We start from the raw sequence: 26,955 nt of genomic DNA, 5'->3' as shown, positions 1-26,955 counted from the left end.
AGCTGATGAAGCTGAGTTCCAGAGGATGACCAACTGATTGCTCCCGGAGCAAGTGTTTGCCATTCACAGGGAACTATGCCTTCACGCCTCCGCTGATAAAGACAGCGTTTGCTGTCAACAAGGTGTGCAGTGCGTCTCTTCTCCCTAAGAAACTCTAGACTGCAAGCTACTCTGCCTTCCATGGTCTCTTAGTATAGTGCGTAGAAGTAGATGCTAGGGTGATAAGCTTTAGATAACATTTTAAAACATGCTAGAAATATTTATTTTATTCTCATTATTCATAAAGTGCTTCTTTCCATTTTTATAACGTTCTGTGTAATTGTTTTAGGCGTACTGAGAAACAGATTATTTCTGTAGTAATAAATACTTTTTACTTAAAAGTGTTCACTCTTCCAGAGACAGTGGTACAGTGAATAACAAAGTAAGGTCTGTTGCTTGTACTACGGTGCCCACGATCCCTTTAGAGAAATGTTAATAACCAAAAAGCAATATTTCTCTGTCATTTACACACTGAAGAGTGTTTAGTAGGGCTACAATAACCTGTCTTTCACATTCATCACTGGTGCAGTTGAACCAAGTTCACCTATGTCACATATGGATGGGAAATCACACCTTGCAGAGTTACTCCAAAGTTCTAACTTACACAACAGTTAGTGCCCATTGCAGAGCACATATCTTACGGTTACAGCTTGAGTAGTTTTTTTTTCACTATTCACTAAGATGTGATCCATCATTACGCGATACGGAGACATCTGTGGTCATCATGGTTACCTCCTACTGGGGATAAGGGAGAACCTATTTCCATAGATTTGTCAAGCTTGACTCATAAAAATTTATTCTCCATCCTGTGGGTTTTCTAATTCTTTGAATCCAATTTTCAATTGAATCCATTCATTATGGCAGCATCTATTATTACGGGGGTCAATTGCGGAGAAGCAATTACTCAACATCTCAAATCTCAAGGTGTTCCTGATTGGGGGCGGGCAGTTACTTTTGTAATTGCTACACATCTAGCATATGCCTTTGAGCCTTTCTACTCATGGGTGGATTTCAAGCCTATTGATGTTGTCTCCAGGCAGTTTCATGAATATACAGCAGTAGATCCGCCAGCACACTATATGGCTTACCAAGATTTGGAAATCTCTTTAACTTACTGGCTACACTCCTGTTCCCCAGCCCGACAATTTAGCACAGGCTGAGGGAGGTGGTGGGTGTGTTAAATTACTGTTTGTGCAACATACTTTGAGCTCCAGACCTGCTGTCACAGCAGGACCTACCGCTCTTGCACCAACACAAACTATCTGTCCACAGACTATAAACATTATCATGGAGAAAGCGCCCAGGAAGCACGATGAAGGCTTTCTGGATTGCTCGTAAGACCAATCAGTTAGCAGCAGTGTATTCCTACACTACCCCCAAGATAAACACAAATTACTATGTGCCTCCCTTTTAGGATGGTTCCTCCCGTATAGGAGTGTAACACCTAAGGAAGCATCTTGCATGCATTTACACCAGTATGCATGGTATGCCTTTATTGGTAGTCCTCCCTGATGTGCTTAGACAGGCAGAAAATGAGCACAGAGCTGCATCAGCTTTGGATTGGGGAATGACTTTAATGGGGAAGTTGTCTACAGTCTCCTTTATCAACTTAAGCAATATTAAGGGAGAGGCTTCTATTCTGGCTATAAGTCAGAGATTGGAAGCACTTCCAGTTCAAGATCACGAACTGGAGCTACCAAAAATAATTATGGAAGTTTATACCTCTGTAGGTTGAGATGCCTTGTGTACTCATCCCATGACGCACACTTAACCTAAAAAGAACACTGAGGGATCCGTTAAAAATAAATCTACAACAGGAGGGAAGAAAAAACAGAAAGATAAATATAAAAGACTCACTGGACCACCCGTTTCCCGGGAATCCGGTCGGGAATCTGGAAGGGTGGTTATTACTTAATAGACTGCAAGAAAATTTAAAAACCTGACAGATATCAGTATTCTGATGGCCGCTCTTCACGTTCTTTTCAGGACACTAAAGGTAGAAGAACAAAGAGGGGGAGTGGATCCGATTACTGAAGCAAAGAGGAGTGCAATACAAAAAGTAAAGGAGCATGCAAGGCTGATGTCAAAGTAAAGAGGGAAGAGCAAGGATGGGACTCTAAAACCTCAGTAAAGAAGAAGAAAGTAGCAGGACTTTCTAAGAAACTTGCCAATCCAGCTACGAGTCAGCCTGAAAAGCAGGACTTGGGCCAGAGAGCTCCTAGACAGTGCAGCAGAAGTCACAATAGCACATCAGATGCTTCTGTGGTTTCCGGATGAAAATCCAACTAATGACTACATACAGATTGAGACTCCAGGTCAACATTTAAATCCTTCTGTTAGGATTCACAATCTAAACATACAAATTGGAAGAGACATCCCACGTCTTATTAAAGCAGTCTTCTGGACACAATTATCAGATGATTATAGCATCATCTAGTGGAAGAAGATTGGCGTCTAGCCTTTATTAGGGAAGCACTTGGGGAAGGAAGTCACAAGGGTGGCCTTCTCTCTTATAGTAACTGAGGATTTCAGGAAGGGGTGGGTGCAATTTACGGAGTTTCACTCTGTGGAATGCCATGGACTTACAGTGAGATTCTGCAGAATTCCACTAATGGGTGGAAAATATGCAGCTTTTGCTGCTCATGTAGCAACTTAGCATTAGTAGTGCGAGCAGAACTGAAAGTCAGCGTAAACTGCACCATGCGTTGTGCAAGAGCGTGTGGTCATTCAAGTTGATTTCGCTGCTGCTCGAGTCAAAAATCCAGTTGCGCAGCTGCAAATCTACTCAAAAGGCAGCTCTCTGACTGTGATCACACGTAAAAACCATGCAAAAAAAAATCATGGTAAATGACACAAAATCACACTCATGCTTATCAGCTCGCATAATCTGGAGCCTCTCAGGAGAAGAATTCAGCCTTTCGGCGATTGGCAGATTTTGGCCAGAACTCTGCGTAAAAGAGTAATGCAAATATTCTGCCAATTCTGCGGGCGGAATAAAATATTTTGCCTACCACTAAAATAATGGACATTTATGCCAGTGAATGCCTTATACATAAACCAAGCGAGGTGGGACAAACACTCTAGTCCACATGACATCCCTTATGCAGGGAACCAAAAGCACAATACCCTTCAAAGCCAGAAGCAAAACGTGGTATAAAAGCAATATTAGATAGTTTACAGTACAAGGGCATAACAGCACCTTGTCTTTCACCAATGGACACACCTATTCTTCTCGTTTTTAAAGCAGACAGCTCCTATAAAACACTACAGAAATTTGAATTCACACACGCGAACATATGGAATACAAAACACACATACCACAGGTTTGATGACCAACCTTATGCGTGACAAATGACGCTGGATATGTTCAACGGCTTCTTTAGTCAAAAACTATGCCTGAGAGTGAGCATCAAACCACTTTTTTAGTGTTGGAGGAGTGCAGATTTAATTATGATGCTTGACCATGGGCTATGAGAAGAGTCCTGGCTTATTTTCAGTGCAAATCATGGAGATCTTACATCCAGATCTCAAGGTATTGTCATATATTGATGATATCTATCTTATAGATGATGATTTGAATCTACACCTAACCAGGGTAGTAGTGACCATAATAACATCACATGGTTACAAAATTAATTAAAAAAAATTTAACATTGCCTACCTGATGGTGACATTCCTAGGATATGAGTTATCCAGCAAGGGTTTAGCTCCAGACTTCCTTCAGAAATGTGCTGCCTTGCAACCCACCAACACACTGAAAAAATTGCAGTCCCCGATGGGATTTCTTGACTTTGGGCATGCTTATTTGCCTCACTATGCTGAGAAAGGGAAGCCTTTCTATGATCCAAGTTCTTACACTTTCATCCAAACAATGGCTGAAAGTGCACACTGATCTCTTGTGCCCCTACAAGCAAACAAGCTTTAGACTACATATTTACAAACTAGGGACAACAAAGCCAACCTAGTTATCGGAGTCATACCCAGTCACAATGGTTACAGCTATGTTACCTGCAGCAAAGGACAGACCTTCTCATTTGCTTGCAAGTCTCACTTGTATTCCCTGGCTGAAGCACATTTTGTTTGCATCCACAAAATTCTGACAGCTGAGCAAACAGCTGTTTTAAAAGAGCACCTTTAGGTGCAAGGAAACATATCATTATTGTTTCTTCCGCACCAACCTGAGAGGCAGCAACAAAGGCAAGAATACCCAATGGTCATTCCTTACATCCGAGATAGGTTTAAGTGCAGTGGATGTAAAGTTTCAGTACGACCTCTCTCTTCGTACACAAGCTTTTCTCCAATATGAACAGGATCTTTCTCTGACTCCAGCCACATTACCCATTGAGTCTTACCAGAATATCCTCTGTACAGATGGCTCTACTCAATACGCAGTAGGAACAAAATACAAATACTCTGCAGCATGCGCGGAAGTACAAGGTGTAGTGAAAGATGGTGAATTGATCTCACAGCGTATCAACACTAAAACTTTAGGTGACAGTTCTGCTCAACATGCAGAGTTACTCGCCCAGCTGTTTGCATTACAGAAGACTGACTCATCAGTTCTGATACTTATTTTGTCCAACTCATACTTCTGTGTGCATGGTTACAATGTCAATTTGCAGCATTATCGATTGAATAAATTCAATGATTTAAAGGGAAAACCTACAAAGAATAAACAGCTTTGGGGAAAGCTTCCATTGGTTCATGTGAGGCACATTTGGACCATCCGTGTGATGGTATTCACTCTAAAGAGAACTGTCCAGCTACCCTCGCAGAAACAGCTGCAATTCAGAGGGTAAGAGTAGCAACCCTAACCAGATCTCAAACAAAGATCAACACAGATATTTGAACAGTCGTAAATGCAACCAAGCAAGGTCAGAAACCTCCTGCAGGCTCTCCTCCCACATACTCCTACACCCTTAACTCAGATAACATTCCTATAGTTATAATACCAGGAGTGGGATACACAATAATACCTAACAGTCTGTCTAGATTAGATTTAATCAAAGAAGCCCATGAGGTATTGACATCTCCACATGCAAGAATTAATGCAACTGGAGCAATGCTACAGCAACGCTACTGGTGGCTTAGTTTATATAAACAGACTACAGATTATGTTGGGCAGTGTGGCATTTGTCAACAGATTAAACTTTCCACTGTCAAAAGACTTTCGCCACCTTCCCTCATGATCTCAAAGATCCCCTTCTGGGTGAATTATTTGGACCTCATTCGATCCCTTCATTCAGCTAACCAATATAAGTACATATTGGTAGCAGCTGATTCATATTTTTGTTTCATGTGGGTTTTGCCACAGAGAAATGCAAGAGCTTCAGCAGTAGATAAAAAGATTAGCAGTGCCTAGTGTCAATGGGTGCAGTTCCTTCATTTCAGAACCCCTGGCCCCCGGCTCTCCCAAAACCCCCAGCTTAGCTACGACGCCACCTCCCTCCACGCACTCAACCCCGGACGAACTACCACCTGCTACCAAGCCAGCCCGAAACGCACCCATGGACCCTTCGCCTGTCATACATGCAAGCTTACCTTCCACCGCGACTGCAATCCGTCTACCAGCCCACACTCCAACAACCACCTCAAGTGCATCCTCATCAACGCACGCTCCATCCACAAGCATGCCATTGAACTATGGGACCTCTTGGACTCAGCTGCACCAGACGTCGCCTTCATCACTGAGACCTGGATGAACGCCTCATCGGCCCCCGACATCGCCCTAGCCATCCCTGACGGCTACAAGATCGCCAGGAACGACCGCACCAACCAAATCAGAGGAGGAATCGCCATCATCTACATGAGCTCCATCAACGTCACCACCTCCACCGAAGACACCCACCTCGCCGCCGAACACATGCACTTCCAGATCCACACCGACCCCAGGACCACCCTCAGAGGAACTCTTGTCTACAGGCCCCCTGGCTCACGCGTCCAATTCAGCGAATCAATCACAGACTTCATCTCCCCGCACGCCCTAGCCTCGCCAGACTACATCCTCCTCGGAGACCTGAACTTCCACCTGGAGAAGAACAACGACACCAACACCACCACCCTGCTCGACAACCTCGCCAACCTCGGACTCAAGCAACTGGTGAACAGCCCCACCCACACCGTGGACACACGCTCGACCCCATCTTCTCCGCCAGCGACCACGTATCCTTCAGCCACTCCTCCGCGATACACTGGACCGACCACAGATGTGTCCACTTCACCTTCAGACCCACCACCTTCGCACACAACCCACCACCCGCAGACCCTGGAACAAAATCTCCACAGAACAGCTACTCTCCACTCTCAACCATAACCAACCTGCCATCACCTCCGACGCCAACAACGCAGCCCTCAGCCTCACACAGTGGATCACCAACTGCGCTGACAACCTCGCCCCCCTCAGAAGCCACCCAAGACAGACCAACACCAGACCTTGGTTCACAGACGCCTTCAGAGAATCCTAGAAAACCTGCTGTACCCTGGAAAAAACCTGGCGCAAAGAACACACCGCAGAAAATATGTCAGCCCTCAAAATCGCCACCCGCGAACACCACCAGCTGATCGGCTCCACCAATAGAGCATCCTTCAAAGAGAGACTGGACAAGAACACCCACAACAGCAAAGAACTCTTCAACATTGTCAAAGAGCTCTCCAATCCCAACGCCAGCTCCAACTCCACCACGCCCTCACAAGAACTCTGCAACTCCCTCCCTACCTTCTTCCATCGAAAGATCACCGACCTACATGACAGCTTCGGACCACAGATCCCGCCGATCACCACGGAACTCACAGCCTCATCCATCACCCTCAACGCCTGGACACCCATCAGCACCGAAGAGACTAGAACCACCATGAACACCACCCACTCTGGCGCCCCCTCGGACCCGTGCCCACATCATATCTTCAACAAAGCCAAAGCCATCATCACCCCCTATCTCCAGAGCATCATCAAAAGCTCGTTCACATCTGCCACCTTCCCCGAGAGCTGGAAACACGCAGAAGTCAACGCTCTCCTGAAAAATCCTACGGCAGACCCCAACGACCTGAAGAACTTCCGCCCCATCTCGCTGCTCCCCTTCCCGGCCAAGGTCATCGAGAAGGCCGTCAACAAGCAACTTACCAACTTCCTCGAAGACAACAACCTTCTCGACCCCTCCCAGTCCGGCTTTCGAGCCAACCACAGCACGGAAACCGCCCTCATCGCAGTCACCGATGACATCCGAACCGTGCTGGACAACGGAGAAACAACCGCCCTCATCCTCCTTGACCTCTCGGCTGCCTTCGACACCGTCTGCCACCGCACCCTAATAACCCGCCTCCGCTCCACCGGTATACAAGGACAGGCCCTGGACAGGATCATCTCCTTCCTCTCGGACCGTTCCCAAAGAGTCTACCTCCCGCCCTTCCGCTCGGAACCCACCGAGATCATCTGCGGCGTCCCACAAGGCTCCTCGCTCAGCCCTACGCTCTTCAATGTCTACATGAGCCCCCTCGCCGACATCGCTCGCAAACACAACATCAACATCATCTCCTACGCCGACGACACTCAGCTGATACTCTCCCTCACCAAAGACCCAGCCACCGCCAAATCCAACCTACAGGATGGAATGAGAGACGTCGCTGAATGGATGAAGCTCAGCCGCCTGAAACTGAACTCAGACAAGACGGAAGTCCTCATCCTCGGAAACTCCCCGTCCGCCTGGGACGACTCTTGGTGGCCCACGGCCCTGGGCACCGCACCGACCCCTTCAGACCATGCGCGCAACCTCGGATTCATCCTGGACCCCCTTCTCACCATGACCAAGCAAGTCAACGCCGTCTCGTCCTCTTGCTTCCACACACTTCGCATGCTCCGAAAGATCTTCCGCTGGATCCCCGCCGACACCAGAAAAACTGTGACCCACGCCCTCGTCACAAGTCGCCTGGACTACGGAAACACCCTATACGCAGGAACCACCGCAAAACTTCAGAAACGTCTTCAGCGCATACAGAACGCTTCTGCACGACTCATCCTCGACGCACCCCGCCACAGCCACATCTCCGCCCACCTGAAACACCTGCACTGGCTACCCATCAACAAAAGGATCACCTTCAGGCTCCTCACCCACGCACACAAAGCCCTCCACAACAAAGGCCCCGAATACCTCAACAGCCGCATCGCCTTCTACACGCCCACCCGTCAACTTCGCTCTACCAGCCTCGCCCTCGCCGCCGTCCCTCGCATCCGCCGAACCAACACTGGAGGGAAATCCTTCTCCTACCTGGCAGCCAAGACGTGGAATTCCCTCCCTACCCACCTCAGGACTACCCAGGACCACCTCGCCTTCAGGAAGCGCCTCAAGACCTGGCTCTTCGAGCAGCAGTGACCCCGCCCCCTAGCGCCTTGAGACCCTCACGGGTGAGTAGCGCGCTCTATAAATACCATGATTGATTGATTGATTGATTCAGATAATGGTCCAGTGTTCGCCTGTAAGGCTTAAAGGGATTCAATGTCCGCACTGGGAGTTGTCTGCAATTCAGCAACCCATTCAAGTTGAATTGAACAGTTTGTAAAGAGGGCCAATGGCATGATTAAATAAGCTTGGCTGCTACAGTACTACATTTAGGTCTTAATTGGTACCATAACCTGTATGGAGTTCAGAGAGCATTACATAACTTACCTAGACAGGTAGTGGGAGGACACACTCTCTATGAGGTTCTCTTTGGAGATCCTATGTATGTTCCTGGCCTAGATAATTGTGGGAAGGTGGCAGATGGTGATAAAATTGACTTTGGAAAACCTTTGAATGTTTTTCATAGTATCCAAGAAGTCAGAGATAAGCTGTGTAACACAAACCACTCCGATGCCAACACCTCTGAGAAGAAGGTTATCACTCTTGAAGACGGTTGGGTTCCCAAAGTTGGGGACCTTGTTCAGGAAAAAAAATCACAATAAGCAAGCATTTGAACCATCTTACAGACCACCCATCACTATTCTTAGGATTAAAGGCAACAGAATTGTTATCCTCTGACTGCCTGAAGGAGAAACAGACTGGTGTCCATCAACCAAGTTAAAACCCAGCAAGTACTCTCCAGCCAATCTCTGCAGACACCAGAAGGTTTCAGAGTAGTGCCTCCTAGCCTCTCCCTACTCTGAACAAAGCAGTAACTTTCTGGCTTGAGTTCTCAGCCGAGGACATTTGAGCCTAACACTCTACGCATAACAATGAGTGCAACAAACACAGCTGATGCTGCCAATATGACAGTGGCTATCGTCCAGCGCGATTAAGTCTGGATTCCTTTGGGAATCTTTCTTTTCATCATGTGATGAAAAATACAATTTGTGCACTTGTGCTCATCACCCCCAGAGGACATACACACACGCTGATTGCTATAGCGGACAACAAATTGATGGAAAGAATCTCAGAAACCGACGATCACTTAGGGGCACATTGCAGACCATCATTTGTTACCCACTATTCCATTTTAGACAAAACCCTGCCACATTCAAATCTATCTGGAACCTGCTCTAATAGGAACTGTCCAGCCCAAACTGCATAACCAGGGCCCCTCCAGGTAGGAATACAATCAACCTCAGCCCAGTTTTGGCTCACTTAATCCTAATAGTGAAGCATAACATGAGCCCTGTGACTCAGTCAGTATGGGACCCCTGTCACACTAACAGCGTCTACTGCTACTAACATCAAGGTGATAGAAGGAATGTCTAAATGATCACAGCCACTGTTGATTGCTCAGTGCCACATTCCAGTCTGCAATATGATTAATTAAAGCATTCCACCCATGACTTTTGATTTTCTCAAGTGATGACTAGGGATACAAATGACAGAAACACCCCTTCATATGCACACATCGAAACGGGCACACAAATTGTTGCACAGGACACATGTTAATGACACTGAAAAAGGAGGGAGAGGTCCCTGCTTCTCTACACAAACAGTGACCTAGTTCAGCCCCGCGTACTCACCGTAAGTGGCCGGCCTGTCAGCATGAATAGAGAGATTATAATATTTCAGAATGCAGTCTTCTGTCATGTACTGGCTCACCAGACCCTCCTGTGAAAGAAAGGTCACAGTTCAGAGATAAAGAAAGGAGAGTGCAAACATCCTATTGACTAAAATTTCCTGGTATAATTTTACTGCTCAGAGGCCTTTTACATTTATTTCTGATTTGCTGTATTTTTAAAAATTTTATATGGCGAAAACTCGACCCAAAGGTATTGGAGCGCTTTACACGAGCACCAGTTACATTACTCAAGGACACATTCATTTTTGGTAGGCATGAGAAGAGAGATTAAGGGCCAGATGTAGCAAAATTTTGCAAGCCGCAAATGGCCCGAATTGCAATTTGCGACCCCGCAAAATCGGAAATGGAATACAAAAACCCCATTTCCGAAACGCAAATTGCGACGCGAGTCATTACCGACTCGCAAAATTTGCGACCCCATTGTGCGACCCGCAAATAGGAAGTCGCAATTTGCGTGTCGCAAACCATATGAAATAGCCACTCGCAAATTGCGACTAGTCGCAAAAAGCCCATTTTGCACACCCAATTTACCACTAACTCAGAGCAGGTGGTGACCAGAACCAAAGTATAAAAGGAGACCCAGAAGGCATCTGGGTTACTCAAGATGGCAGAGATATATGTGATAACAAGGAGGAGGAGAGTCCACGCCGCACAGCAGAGGAGGAGGAGGAGCCAGAGACAGGAGAGGATATACAGAACCAGGCAGCCACTTTTCCAACAAACAGAGGAGGAGATATATGATAAATACAGACTCAGCAGTGCAGCAATATTAGAATTAATTGATCTACTCAATCTGCAGCTTCAACGCCAGACTGTGCGCTGCAGCGCCATCCGCACACATGTGCAAGTGCTATGCTCCCTGCACCTCTTGGCCTCGGGTAGCTATCAGGGGGTCATTGCTGTGGCAGGTGGGGATCCCAAAGTGCACGCTCACGGTTCTTCAGATGTTTCTTAGATGCCATACTCACACACATGTCCAGATACATATACCTACCCAGGAATGAGGCAGAAATCAACAGCACCAAGTTGGAATTCTACAGGATTGCCAACTTCCCTCATTTAATAGGGTGTGTAGACGGGACACATATACAAATATGCCTTCCTGCAAATCTGGAATATCTGTTCCACAACCGGAAGTGTACCCACTCACTGAACATCCAGGTGGTATGTGACGCCCATTATGTTATCACTGACATGGTAGTCAAATTTCCAGGGAGTACACATGACTCTTACATTTTCAGGCACAGTGGGATACACCAACGCCTAGAACGTGGGGAGTTTGGAGACGGATATCTCTTAGGTATTGCTGAATACACCCTGAAGCCATACATACAGGTCACTGTAGAAACCATCCATGCCCTGCTAACATTGTCCATTTATGCAAACAGGTGACAGTGCATATGCGCTACGACCATGGATACTTACCCCGTACCTAACACCCAGCAATGAGAATGAGAGGCGATATAACAGTGCACATAGGAGGACCCGAAATGTCATAGAGAGGACCTTTGGACTGTTAAAGGCAAGATTCCGAAGACCTCCACAGAAGTGGAGTTGCGCTCTAGTATTCCCCAATAACAGCATTCAAGATAGTTGGCGCATGCGCTATACTGCACAACATTGCCACCAGACGTAGGCTACATCTCACCCCTGAAGACCCAGATTCGGAGGATGACAAGCAAGAGCTACCACATCGCCATCATGGGGATAGAAGCATTGCAAATCAAGGCAGACAGAGACGGGACCACATTGCAAACCAATACTTTGGAAGTTACTTGCTGTCTGTCACAACACACACTAATGTCACACACAAAGAGCTCAGTTGTGAAGTGGAAAAAACAAGAACTTTTATTAAGTGAACCTAAGTAATGATGAACTGAACTTTTGTGAAGGGGCTGTAAATGTCCACCTGCAATGAGGACACATTCACCTCATGTGCCTCAAGTGTCCTGCAGTGCATAGGCTCAACACCTCCACCTGGGACGCCCAGCATGGCTAGTGCTAGGTGTGTCAGCAGACCCCCGACGTGCACTGCTACTCCTCAAGACTCGTTCGTCCGTGGCAGATGCGCTGCTGACGGTGGAACCCTCCTCACTATCCTGAGGTGTTTCTGCCGTGCCCCTAGCCACCTGTCTATCCTCCATCATGTCCACAGCGTGGCTAATCCGAGCCACATCCCCTGCAAAGTGGCCCAAGTCCACCTGCAAACTAACTGTACGGCGTGACAGCCCTGTGGTGTTGACTGCCAGGCAGGCGATGGATGCAGCCATGCGGTCCAACCGGTGTACGAGTTGCCGCTCATGGCGCCTTGCACTCTCTGACACTAGTTCTGTTACGAGTTGACGGATGGAGAGTGCAAGGTCACCGACATTCTCGTTCAGACGTGTGAACTGTGTGTTAACCTGTGCCAGTCCTGTGGTGAAATTACACTCCATTCGTTGCATTGCCCCTGATATTACTCTCATCTGCCTTGTTTGCAGGCCCTGACCAGTTATGAGGGCTGCCTCCGCGGCAGACATAGATGAGTCACCTACATTCTCCTGCGACACTGCTGGGACATGGACTCTGCGTCTGCGACGCGGTGGAGCTTCAGGGTCCTGCTGTATGACACTGTGGCTGGGACCAGGTGCTGTGTCGATTTCCACAATGTCCATTGGTGCAGCTGGAGGGGACTGTGGTTGGGTGGTGCTGGGCCCTGTAGTGGCTGCTTCGGACTCCTGTGCTGCCTGTTGGCTGCTCTCTGCACCCTGGATGGACTGGCTGGTGGGGGTGTCTTGTGGGAGACCTGTGGGACATAGGGAACACACTGTCAGTATCTAACATCTGTTGTATGCCTCCTAATAAACTGTTGCCTATCAGCTGACTACTGAACTACATTGCCCATAATGCACCATTCTGGTGGTTGCAAGTCTGGAATGGAGATAGTTTGGTTGTGCATGCTGCTGTGTACTGGGTGGGTGGGGGTATGGCAGATATGGATGTACATGCATGTTTCATGGTACTCACTTGTTGATGTCCCTGGCGCTGACGTGTCCAGCACTCCCATTCCAGCCACTGCCTCAGGCTCAAGGGTCTGTTCCACAAGTTCCTCCATGGGTGTGGGTGGTGGGACGGTGGATGGGCCTCCTCCTGTGCCCTTCTCCCGGAGGCACTCTGCCACCCTCTCCTTGGTCCTGGAGGGCAGGTCATGCCATCTCTTTTTGATCTCCTCTATACTCCTGTGGCTCACCCCTATGGCGTTGACCCTCTCATGGATGTCATTCCAGATCCTCCTTTTTTCCGTCTCTGGCACACTCAGGGCAGCCCTTCCGAATAGCTGGTAGAAAAGGGTGTGGTCCTCCCTCTTCCCAGGTGTATTTGTTAACTTCCTGGCTGTGATGTCATCAGCAAGAGCCAGGAAGTGTTTCCCAAACTGTTCTGCTGCACCTGCATGCAATTTGCGGCACAGTTGCAATTTGCGACACCCACTCGCAATTTGCGTGTCAGTTTTTAGCGAGGTCGCAAAAAGCGACCTCACAAACAGCGGACTCGCAATCTGCAGTGCGACTTAATTTCCGAGTCGCAAAATGAAGTTGCTTTTTCTTGTTGGATACCATTTTGCGAGTCGCAATTTCTGACTCGCAATTTTTTAGCTACCTACATCTGGCTCTTAGGGCCAGATGTAGGAAGCCGTTTGCATGGTGCAAACTGCGAAAATCGCAGTTTGCGCCATGCAATCAGCCTAACGCGATGCTCATTCACAAATTGCGAGTCGGTACCAACTCGCAATTTGTGAATGCGACTCGCAAATAGGAAGGGGTGAATGCGGTTGCAAAGCAATTTGCAGTTACCACCAGTGTCCCCATGGGACCCCTTCCCCTTTGTGAATGTTGCCCAAAAGATTTTTTCAGAGCAGGGAGTGGTCCAATGGACCGCTGCCTACTCTGAAAAACCGAAACCAAATGGTTTCGTTATTTTTTTTATTTTGCAACTCGTTTTCCTTTAAGTCTGATACACCATTCTGCATATGCTTTTGCGATTCTGAAATTGAGAGTCGCACCGACTTGCAATTTCAGAATCGCAAAAGCATATCTTGCTACATCTGGCCCTAAGTGATTTGTCCAGAATAACAGGAAGTTGAGCGGACGCCAAGACTCAAGCCTGTTTCCACCGGTTTCAAAGTCTGCAGCCCTGCCCGTCCCCACATCTTCGACATTTACATAAAAGGAGTGCACAGGTCAATTAAAAGGATAAAATAATTCTTAGTGGCTACCACAAACCCCAGCATTAAGATCTAAAGCCAGCCACATGTCTGGAATGTTCGTACAGGGATCAAACTGTCATTTGCCCATTTGACGCCCTGAAACTCAACTGGCCCTTTCAAAACCCTCCAATATGTGGCTTTAGGCCTTGTTTCCAAAACCAAATCGTTCTTGCTTCACGGAGGTGGCCTCCTCTGTATCCCAAAAGCAGGTTCGAGCCAGCATACCTCGCCCATGAAGCACTGGACACTAAAAATCCCAGCTGCCTAACACAAAAACTAAAAACCTCTCATTGCACAAGAAAGGTAAGGAGCAAATCCATTCTACATGCTTGAAAACTCTTTGGTTCAGATTAAATCCCACTCGAGAGACCTTGGGCCTGGGTCGGCCAATGACTTCATACACGTCCTACCAGACATTTTAGCCACTAATAGCCTGCAGCATGCTAACTTTCCACTGCTAGGCGACATAAATTTGCATCTAGAGGACACCAAATATAAACAGGAAGTTAATTTTCCATATGATCTTGCGGCTAACCAGCTCCCACAGTTAGTAAAATTCCTCACACATATAAAGGACCATCTAGTCGACCCATTCTTCACTAATATTTCCTATATGTCAGTAAAACTCCCCTATCCTGTATGCTTGTCAGACCACTTTACTGTTCCTTTTTCCCTCCCAACAATGGGAAATGAATGCCCTGTAGATGGGCAGTTGAAGGTTTTAAGACAATAGTCTAAACTATCTGGGTAAAGACTCTGATGAAATCCACACCCAAGAGGCACGAAGAGGCCGCTATTTCATTACCAGTCTTCAACAACTGGGAAAAAACTCACTAGATGAGTTGATCCCCCTCAGGCTGAAGAAAAAACTCAGAACTCAAACAAACAACTCATCGTTCTCTGCTGAATTAATGGAACTTACAAAAAAAATGCAAAAGCAAGAAAGGAAATGGAGGGCTAGTTATGATGAGACAAGTAAACTGACGTTTAAAAGGTGCTAAAAATATCAATACGCCATCAAGAAAGCCAGGATGGATGACCTGGCTCAGAGAATTGATAGTTTATCCAGTTCTTTGAAGGAACTTTATAAAACCGTTATCTGATTTCTGAAACCTCAGAGCCAAAGTTTAGGCTCAAATACCCCCCCCAAGAGGCTCGCTGCAACTTAATGTCCCATTATTTTCTCACTAAGGCAGTCTCATTTGTGATCAGTTACTGAAGAACTCTGATCGCAATGTCAATTTGTGCAATAAGATGTCTGGTGACAGGACCTAGGAAGAACTAACAATGCTCCCTCGGGTTAGTGAGGCAAAAATCATCAACATAACCAAACCGTACAATCAGACTCCCCTTTGGATACGGCCCCATGGACATTTATCTGGAAGGTGGGGAAGCCATTATCCCAACTCTCACAGTTCTATACAATCTATCTTCGAATAGCAGCAGGGAACCTGATGCACGGAAGCATGCAATTGTGAGGCTGTTGTTAAACAAACATCACTGAATGCAAAGTTAGCTGAAAGTTATAGACCTCTCTTCTGCCTGGAGTCAGCAAATTCTCTGAGCCTGGTCATCCATCCTGGAGTCAGCAAAATCATGGAGAAACTAATAAACAAGCAGCATTCGACTGTTCTGGAAGCTCACTGCCTACTGTATTCCACTTAAACTGTATTTAGACCGGGATGCAGTACAGAAACCGGGCTCGTGGCAGCAACGGAAGAGCTAAAAATGGTCCTGCCATCCTTCTTGTCAGTCTAAGTCCAGCCTTCGATACTGCCTCGCATCCTATCCTTGTGCAGAGGTTGGAAGAGGCAGTAGTCATGGGGGGAGCACTTAAATAGTGGTCCTCTTTCTTAGAGAACCACAGCTTCCAAGTCAGGGAAGGCCCGTTTTTCTCAGCCATGCAGCATTTGAAATGTTGGGTTCCTCATGACTCGTCATTAAGCCAGACGCTGTTTAATCTTTACGTCCATCCTCTATCAAATATAATCTGCTCCTTGGACTTCTCTACGGTGTCCTATGCTGACGAAACGCATATCATTCTTTCATTAACTTCAAATACAGCATTGGTCTCACAGCTACTCAATGCATGTTTACAACAAGCTGCTGCCTGGATGGCTGCTAGCTGTCTGAAGCTCGATGGTGACAAAACAGAGTTTGTCGTGGTCGGCAACAACCCATAACTCTGGGACCAGCTCAGTTGCCCCTCCCCACCTTCTCCTGGGGCGACCGTCCACCTCCCAAGTTAGAAGTAAAGAGCCTGGGAGTGAATCTTAATAGCAGACTCACTATGGTTGCCTAGGCCAAGAAGTTGTCCTTCAGCTGCTTTAGCCTACTGCACGCCCTCAGAAAGACTCTTAGATGGTGACCTGTTGCAGTTTGGAGAATGGTGGTTCAAGGCCTGGTCTTATCTAATCTTGACTGCGAGAACTCCTGTTGGACTTTTTTCCTTTTGCAGGGTCATACTAAATCTTTTTGCCTACTGCCTCCTATTTTTTTCTGACAAGTTGTGTTGGCATTTGAACTCTGAGCACTTACCACTGCTAACCAGGGCTAAAGTGCATATGCTCTCTGTATAAAATGGTATGGTTGGTTGGTTTTTCCATGATTGGCATATTTGATTTACTAGTAAGTCCCTAGTACAGTGCACTAGAGGTGCCCAGGGCCTGTAAATCAAATGCTACTAGTGGGCCTGCAGCACTGGTTGTGCCACCCACATGAGTAGCACTGTAAACATGGCTCAGGCCTGCCACTGCAGTGTGTGTGTGTGCAGTTTTAAACTGCCAATTCGACTTGGTAAGTGTACACACTTGCCAGGCCCAAACCTTCTCTTTTCTTACATGTAAGACATCCCTAAGGTAGGCCATAGGTATCCCCATGGGCAGGGTGTAGTGTATGTTTAAGGTAGGACATATATTAATGTGTTTTATATGTCCTTTCAGTGAAATACTGCCAAATTCGTTTTTCACTGTTGCAAGGCCTCTCTCTCTCATAGGTTAACTTAGGGACTGCCTTTAAATATGATTAAAGCGTAGATTCCCTTTGGGAGCAGATAGACATGTGGAGTTTGGGGTCTCTGAGCTCACAATTTAAAAATACATCTTTTAGTAAAGTTAGTTTTGAGATTTTCTTGCTTAAACCATTCTGTGACTCTGCCTGTTTGTGGATTCCCTGTCTGGGTCAGTTTGACAGCTGGGTTGTTTGCACCTCTCTCTAGACAGTGACACAAAGGAGCCGGGTGTAGCCTGCATATCCTGATGAGCCATCTGTGCTAGGAGGGAGGGGAGGAGTGGTCACTTACACCTGAAAGGACTGTGCCTGCCCTCACACAATGCAGTTTCCAACCCCCTTGTGTGTGTCTGTGGCCTGGCCTGGGCAAGGCAGGATTTCACAAACAAGAGAGACTTTCTTTTGAAATATGCCTACTTCAAAGGCAGAACTGGGTATAAGAAGGACACCAAAACCCCTGAAAATTAGATCACTTCTGGAAATCAAGAGGAACCTCTGCCTTGAGAGGAGCTGAAGAGCTGAGGAGAAGTGCTGCCCTGCCTCTGACTGTGCTTTGAAGAGCTATCCTGCAGTTGCTGCTTCTGCCTGAGTAAGGGGACAAATACTGGACTTTGTTGTGCATTCCTTCCTGTGAAGAAATCTCCAAGGGCTTGTCCTGAGCCTGCCTCCTGTTGTTGAAGTCGCAGGGCCATCAAAGACTTCCACTGCCAGAACCTGGACTCTCTGCTGGGACTCCTGCCCTGTCAAGTGGTGCCCTATCCAGTTACTGGGGCCTTAAAAGGTGAAGCTGGCAGATCAAGGTTGAAAATCCACGCACCGACTGCTGTCCGGGGAAATTTTTGTCACAACCTCCTGAGAGTGGCTGAAAAACGATGCACCGCCAGCTTCACGGCTGAAATCGACGCTCCGCCTGCAGCGCAGCTGGAAGATCGACGCGCAACACAGCTGACAGAGGCTGATAATTTGCAACCCACACACTGCGGTTTTTCGGATACCGTGCAGCTGGATTTTCGACGCAAACCTTGCTGGGCACAGAAAAATGACGCAACACCTGCCTGGACCCGAGTGCTTGCCCGGATCGACGCATCGCTCTCCTGCGGAGAGGAAAAACAATGCACACAGACCTGATCGGAGAAGGAGAAATGATGCACGGCCTCGCTTGCGGGTGAGAAATCAATGCACCGCTAACCTTTTTTGATGCACACTCGCCCGTGCGTGTTATTTTGACGCTACCCAGGTACTTTTCAATGCTAACAGTGTTTTTACTGTTTACAAAAGGATTTATGACTCTTTTTGCATTTTAATTAATACCTTGACTTGTGTATGTTGGATTTTTGTCGTTTTGGTCTTGTTTTGTTTAGATAAATATTTCCTATTTTTCTAAACCTGTGTTGTGTCATTTTGTAGAGTTTTTACTGAGTTACTGTGTGTGTTGCTACAAATACTTTACACCTAGACTCTAAAGTTAAGCCTGCCTGCTTGCGCCAAGCTACCAAGAGGGTGAGCGGGGGTTAGCTGAGGGTGATTCTCCTTTACCATGACTAGAGTGAGGGTCCTTGCTTTGTCAGGGGGTAACCTGACTGTCAACCAAAGACCCCATTTCTAACAACTCCCTTTATCTACGGAGCCCACTTTCAGTCAATAAAAGACTGCAGGTAATTCTGAACACAGCGGCCCGGATCCTATTGGATCCTAATGGAATCTGCATCTACAGCACTCACTGCATTCACTGGTTACCCCATCAGCAAGAGGATTAAGTTCAAAGTACTGTGTATGATTCACTGCATAAAATACAAGACTGGTCCTCGCATCCTCCATCAACTGATTAGTTCTTATCAGCCAAGCAGAGCACTCACATTAACCAGCCTACACCGCTTCCGTGTCCCTAGGGTGAAAAAGACCAGATGTGGAGGGCATCCCTTTGCCTTCATTGCCCCCAAGCTCAGGAACCCTCTGCCTCTCTCCCTCAGATAAATAACAACCTTCCCAGTGATGAAGTCTAAACTTTAGTAGTGTCCCTCGTGTCCCAAATGTCACCAATATGTGACAGTTAATGCCCTAAGGTAATCAAAGCACTAATGGTTTAAATGTAGAAATTGCACTGATACATTTCGCACTTATTTACACTGTAGAGTTCGACATAGGTGATGTTTGAAATGAACCAAACATTAGAAGGTACAGTGTCATTTAGACTCTAGATTAATAGAATGTATTGAAATGATATTGAATTTTTTATGATTAATGAATTAAAAATGCGTGCAAAAATGAAAGAATTGTAATTCCCCATTATACTTAATGAAATGCATTAACAACGTCTTTTCCCCATTTAAAGTAAATGTAACACCCATATTAATGAAATGTTAATAATGCTGATTTCATACGTTTGCATATTGAATGTGTTTGACAAAAACATATTGATTAAATGTATTGCTGTAATTCTCTTGCTTAGCAGTGAGGCCTGCTAAGCTTGTAGTTCAAGACTGTGCAGGAAATGCTGATTCATTCTTTAACATGAGCTTTCTTTAAGACTTTGTTCCCATGGGAAGACTAGCTTGTGGAAATAGGTCCCTGTTGTTTAAACACAGAGAGAAAGGGTAATAGTGTCCTTGAGTATAGTACATTGTGGAACATGGACTGCCTTTGCATACAATTGTTTCAAACTTATGTGGAGTCACACAGATGTATGATGTTCCCATGCAGACCTGGGAAAAGGTGTGGATGTTTCAATTTGGAGTATTGTGATCAATTTCTATTGGATGATGCCCCTTCAACATGATATGCACTGCTAACTTTGGCAAATAAAAATTCAACATAAACTTTGACATATTGATGACCAGCTGGACTTTGGTCAGATCTCCGGGGTTCCAGAAACCTTGCTGATGAAGACTCTCCGTATGCTGTGTCCCTTAGAGAGGTATCTTCATCTCCGATTTTGCCTCTTTGAGACCCCCCCTTTAAGACTTAGGAACCTTTCTTCCAACCTCCTTTAGAAGACTCTTGATGAAGCTTCTAACATGCAGATGCTTTACCTTTATTCCTATCGTTTGCCCTCCTTAGCCAGTAGCTTGCAGTCTGAGAGTATCTTTTTCCAAATTATTCTTGTACTTTTTGTATTTTTTGTCTTTTGCCCGCATTTGTTCCGCCCCACACATGTATTTCCCTGATTTGGCTAGCTGGAGGGTTTTCCCAGTGCCAAGCTAAATTATGACTCTGCTAAATTGAATTGATTGATGATTGCACAACCTGAGCAGCGCTTAATTTCGGTATCACATATATTCTTGATGATAATGTGTATTTTCCTTCTTGAATGTTTAGTTTTGTTAATGTTAGTTCATCTGAACTTATTTTGTCGCCTTGAACAACCCTTGGTGATTATGTATCTTTGTAAGCTGGTCTTGCAAATTGTCTACATGACTTTGATCTTGAGTTTGTAATAAATCCCTTAACTCTATTCTTGACTGGAGTTTTCCTTGTATGGGCACATTGGTCAGGTGTGCAAATTAATTGGGTTTGTATTGAAATTGTGTAAATGGGTCTACCACACCCTGTCACAGGGTCCAAAGATTCATCCACCTCGAAGGGCATTGATTCCTGCGAAGGATGAAAATGCTCCAGCACCTGCTTCAGAAAACAACTTAAAACGTACCTATTTGATTAGGACTTATTACCTGAGCTTTACCTTCTTATATAAGTCCTAACTTCCTAGCACTTGGAAGCCTGTTGAGTAGCCATGCGCTCAATCAAGCACATGAATTTAATTGAGTTGAATTGAATTGGGCAATGCACAAGTCTGTTTCCTGGCACACATTGAGTGTGACCCGCCCACAATATTTGCAAAATACACCTCAAGGGCCAAGTAGACATTATTTGCCATAACGCCTAAATCTGCATGCTGGTGGCTCGGCCTGCTGGTGGCGCTGTGTGTGTGTCTGTACTCTTCATCAGAAGGAGATCCTTCATGGCAGTGAAACCCATGCCCCAGGGGCTCAAAGTCAAGAGGTTAAGGGAACAGTGGGGAGATCCATTTAAATGAAGCCTTCTACAGTAATCTTCATTGAAGGATAGTGCAGTGAATTCAGGTGCACAGTTCTGCATATATATATTCAATTAAAAAGCTGATGCATTCTGGTAAATGTAGTCACATTACTCATGTTATGTCTTAACTACTTGATGTATTTATGTCGCATTTACGTTTGCTGGTAACATACAAGGCTATTCCACTGTAGTTTTACAAAAACAAAATAGGGGTATTGAAAAGGGTTTATTTAAAATTGTACTCCGTTGTTGCTTGTTCGCGTGACTGTACCCTGCATCTGTGGCGCTGACCCAAATGCCATCAAGATTATGATCAAGATGAAGGGTCATTATGGGTGCCAATGAAAATCATATCACATGTGGCACTTCTAGGAAATGCCAACTTTACAACCAGCAACACTTCACATGCTAGAATCTTGTTGCCATTCTTACAATGTAAAAACTACAGTTCCCAGAAGACAACATGCAGCTGGATTTCAAGTCAGATTGGTTGAAGGAGTCACATATTAGATGGAGCCACTTGACACATATGCAATTGACTTTACTGGGGAAACCATGAGCGTATGACCTTGTCACATATTCCATGTCACAACGTCTTGCAGCAAGGGCTTCCGAATGATAAACACAATGGATATTGGCTGCACCTCAATAGTACCAGGTAAACACCAAAATTAACAATAAACAATGGAAAGCTGACCAGCTACCTTTGCAAAGGTCCTTCCACTGCACAACAACACGTGTCACTGCATTTTTAGTAACTTTTGAACTGTTTAAGTTAGAAACAATGCTTTTTGTCAAAATCTGCAGATTGGGCAGATGATCTGTTATGTGGCAAATGCGGCAAATGCGGCAAATCTAAAATTATGCAAAAATTGCTGCAGCTACACAATCGCATAATTCCAGTGGCCCTGTCTATAGTGTGCTAACTATGCTCAGGATGGGCAATCAGAGCTTTATGGTCTGCTCTCTTTCCTGGTTTAACTATTAAGGCCCTTATTACGAGTGGGCCAGTTAATTGTGATATGTGCAGTGACCCCTGTTAAAGTAGGTATAGCAGTTAGGACTTTGGTGGTTGACACTGACTCCAAACTGGGAGTCCTTCACTTTTAAGGGCATTCAGAAGGATGCCTTGCCCAGATGTTCAAGGCAAATGGTGGTCAGAGAGGTGGAAGGGTGTCTCTTCGTAGATCCTGATAAGGCCTGGAAGGGCAAAGGCCTGAACCCGTTTTCATGCCCTTCAGTCCTTAGCACCAGTCACCATGTAACTCCCAGATACAACTACAGTGCTAGCAATACCATCTCATTCATCCACCAACATACCTCCTGTATACAAAGCCAACACATAGGGACCCCAGTGACCTCATATACGTTCCTTTCACCAACAAGCAGGCAGAAAAGAGAAGATACCTCCTCTATATTACGGCAGAGGTGGGAATGCTCACTGTGCAATAGTATACTTGGGCAAATGCAGGCACCATCATGATCTGTGATGCTCTCTTCATTATAGAAACATGCCTCAGGCTTACCTCTAGGCATATTATAGATATTGTGTTCCACCAGGATTCCACATTGAACATGTCGAACACCTACACATGACAAGTGATGGCTCGCCTGTAGGTCATAGATCAACATAACCATGCATAATTGTATCTCTTCAGCTCCTTCTAGTTCTCAGTAACCCCCTTCTACTTTCAGCAGCTTAGACAGTGAACATAGGATTTGGGCCTCTAGGAGCCAGCAACTTCACCACTCAGAGGAAAATATATGATTTCCTCACCACCACAACCACAGGCTATTCTCACACGTCCCCGGTAACTACAATCTTCCAGGGTGCACCACTATGGAAAGCAATGAAAACATTTCACAAGCTACTAAACACTGCCAAAATCAAATAACATATCACGCTGCTTATTCAATCAAGAGCAATGTCCAGGATTTCATCTATGCAATATCTATAATGTGCCTACCACCCATGAATCCCACAACTTTGGACTAGTGTGCTGCCATGTCTTTATTCTTGTGCACTTCAGACCTTCCCAAAGAACACAGCTGGAGCACACCAAACAACGACACACAAAGACCTCCACACTGACACATTAGAGCCAGACCTCAACACTCTTAGTCATCGTAGATCCCACCAAAGGTGTCAATGACCAGCTCAAAACCCTGAAACTCCCACTTCAAGAGAACCTGAATGCCCACACTTGCATGAAGACCTGCTCATGTAAACCCTAGAAAGCAGCCCCTTGGTACTTTCCACAGTTCCATGCATGCCATCTAAGTGAAAGAGAAAGAGATGGCATGGCATTTATCAAGACCTGTATTACTTGAAGAATAGCCATCAATCAAGCCCACACATCCTATTACACAAACATCACAAACAGTCTTGACAGTAGCAGAGTTCTATCCAAAGCCACCAGACTCAGAGCCTGCCACACAATGGATGCTCAATTGAGCACTATGTGGCGAAATTCATCACAGTCAATAACTTCTTCAAGAAGAAAATAGACAATGTCAGGAGGCATAAGAATGGATACAAAATACAAGTCTCCATCCACTAAAACCACTCGTGCACACATGCTGTACACCTACTTTGACACATTACAACATGCAAACCATCAAAGCCCTCTCAAGACTTCTTAAATCTCTAAAGGCCAAATCATACAAAGATGATCTCATCTGTTCATCCATCAGTGAAGAACTCAAACTTCTGAAGGACAGATCCTCTGGCTATTAAAGAAGGCCCACCTTAATCTAGTCAGTCTTGCTGAATACTGTCTGATCACTCATCATTTGTCCTGGGCAAGATCATTAGCAAATTTGTCATCACTCAGCTACATGAGAAAGTTAAAACCAGCTTCCCCCTACAAGATTAAGGCCACAATACAGCACAAAGACAGCAGCAACTGAGGTGGTCAACAAAGCTCTACATTTCACATAAAGCAGTGATCCATGTCTTCTCAACTTCCTAAATCTCTATGTGGCATTTGATACTGTCATGCACTGAATCCTGCTTTGAACCCTCTTCAATGACAACATTGTACAGTGATTTGGTTCCTGCCTCACCCACAAACACCAACAGTTCCAGATGAAGCTCAAAGTGCATCCACTTTACACGGGGCTCCATCTTGTCACAGGTCATCAGCAAAGTCTCTCAGAAGTTGCGTGGAGAACCACTGACTGGTGTGAATATCAAGATTTCAAAATCAAGATACTCAGGCAACACGCAGTGTCATCTCAAGGCCCTCTCTCACAACAAGATAAACTTTCTAAGGAATTGCCTCTTCACAATCCAGGCCTGGGTATACTATAAGCGGCTCAGTTGCCTCAAAAGTTAATTTTTACTTATTGCAAATAATGCTAGAAAAGTACAAGATCAATACCGGCTTTCATTGATTAACTTTGTAGAATTCTAGAATTCAGCTTACACATCTGAAAAAGCACTACATGCTTTGCATTCCATACTGACAGCAGCTTCAGATTCATGATCAAATAAAAACATCAGACAGAATGGAACCAGATCTCTTTACTTTGCAGAATCAATAAACACCACTCAGACCTGACTAAAGAAGGTCTGTACATACACAGGTCTAGTCACATCTGGAGAGAGACACACTGCCAACCTGGCATGCATATCCAACTCAACCAGATGCCACTGATGAACATCCTTCATACCACTGACCAAGAATCTAACAAGTTTTGGACCAGATCACCCCCACACTTAACAATCTTCGGTGGGTGTCCTTCCAACATGCATCACCTTGAATGCCTTCTCCATCACATATATGACTGAATTCCAGCACACCACCATACTTAAGAAGCAGCAGCTAGGGGGGGCGTGGCCGGCAAGATGGTCGATCGGAAGCACTAAACGAGTGCTCCAGATCCTGGCTCGTAATCCTCCCTGATCCTGTGACCCCTGGGCCCCGCGGACCTGGCAGCCGAGTCCTGGAGTCCGTGAGAGTGGAGGAGTGTACGGGGAGAGAGGCGGGGGAGAACATTTGAGGTGCCGGGCGCCAAAATCGAGCAGCAGGGGGGCGCGTAAGCGGAGCGCCTGACCCTTAGATGGTGGCCACGAGTGCGATCTAAACGAGGTGAAAATTGGCCGCAGGAGACACTGGAGCTGCACAAATCCAAGGAAGAAGTTTCCTGCAGGGGAGCCACTCAGGGTGAGGGGTTGAGTGGACTTCGACTCTGCGCCCCCACTTGGTTCCCCCCCTGCAGAGTTTGTACAGTGTTGGAGTTGGGCGTCCCAGTTGGATTGGAGGCCTGCTGTGGTGATTGGGGCAGTGGTGGGGATCGGTGCTTACCCCCTGCGGGGTGTGCATGGGCCCTGGGTGCTTGGGGCTCACGTAGCTGCATTGGGCACACAGTGGCAGCTGGAGGCATCGCTGGACTAGTTCTTGAGGAGTGACCCCTTTGCGTTGGAGATCTGCCAGAGTTCTTGGGTTGCCCGGCTCTGGAGTGCGGAACTATCAAGCTGTGCATCGGATCAGTCGGCTCGGGTACGACACTTGCGCTGCTTCTACATATGCTGGCACCCCCACAGGGGTGGGAGGTTAAGAGACTGAGAGGTGTTGGGCGGCAGGAATACCGAGTTTGACTGCCTGCCTCGCGCCTGGAGGGCTTGAGCCTGGCACTTGGTGGGTTCCTTCGTGACTGCCACTCCAGCAGGTGGATACCATGGGCAAAGATAGAACGTAAAAGAGTACGCAGCAAATGAGGATGGACCAATACACAGCGCAAAGTTCAGGTGCGAGTCTACAAAAAGATCCCCCAGGCCCCTTGGAGAAAGGTGCAGAACCCACCGGTGCGCAAATCTTGGCTGCTATTGAGTCCTCACGCCAGGCAATGCAAACTCAGATCGCGGTCATAGCAGTGGATGTCAATCTGCTTTGTGCGGACCTAAGAGTAGTGGTGGAATGCTCGGTGGCCACTGAGAAACAAGTGACGTGCCTACAGTCTTAGATGGATATGCTGAAGGCCTCGGTGGCCATCCTTGAAGCTAAAACGCACAAGCTGGAGGCGAGGGTCGAGGATGTGGAAGGTATGGCAAGACGGTGTAACCTCCACATAGAGAGCTTTCCGGAAGGTGTGCAGGGACGAATGTGGAGGCATTCTTGGAAGACTGGATCTGAAAAATGTTGCCTGAGGCACCCTTATCGGCTGTATTTGTGGTGGAGCGTGCGCACAGAGCCTTAACAGCGGAGATCGCCTCCCACTTCTGGACTATAGAAGTGATAGCGGGGTACACACTGGATTGGGCAGACACTAGTTGTGGGAGGTGTTTACCCAGGGCAAAATGGGGAACTTATCTGTGGGTTCTTGTTTGAGTTGGAGTTCTGTATTTGACACTGTAAGCGCTGTGAGTGTCCTTCTGCTTAGGGACATCGACTTGCCTGGTTGCACGAGCGCGAACCTGGGGATTATATGGTGGGGACCGTGGGCAGTTAGGGTGGGGGGACGACCCCGAGGGGTGATGAGGTGTGTGGAACAGATTAGACTATGGTGGGTACCTTGACACGCATAGTTACATGGAACGTTAGGGGGTTAAACTCCTATGTGAAGCGCTATAGAGTGTATACATACCTTCGGCGGCTTGGCGT

At 46.4% G+C, this 26,955-nt stretch overlaps 1 protein-coding gene across 1 annotated transcript in view; it reads right to left on the bottom strand.

The window, feature by feature from the left end:
• LOC138249714 (protein sel-1 homolog 3-like) overlaps nt 1–26,955 on the bottom strand; it is a 320,950-nt gene that overhangs the window by 45,794 nt on the left and 248,201 nt on the right. The window contains exon 20 of the mRNA XM_069203733.1: nt 10,004–10,091. Within this exon, the coding sequence (XP_069059834.1) occupies nt 10,004–10,091 (88 nt within the window). The remainder of the gene's footprint in view (nt 1–10,003; nt 10,092–26,955) is intronic.

Source organism: Pleurodeles waltl, chromosome 8 (genome assembly GCF_031143425.1).
Source record: "Pleurodeles waltl isolate 20211129_DDA chromosome 8, aPleWal1.hap1.20221129, whole genome shotgun sequence".
In the NCBI taxonomy this organism is placed as follows: Eukaryota; Metazoa; Chordata; class Amphibia; order Caudata; family Salamandridae; genus Pleurodeles; species Pleurodeles waltl.
The sequence above is the reverse complement of the archived record's forward strand: the minus strand, read 5'-3'. Positions and strand labels throughout refer to the sequence as shown.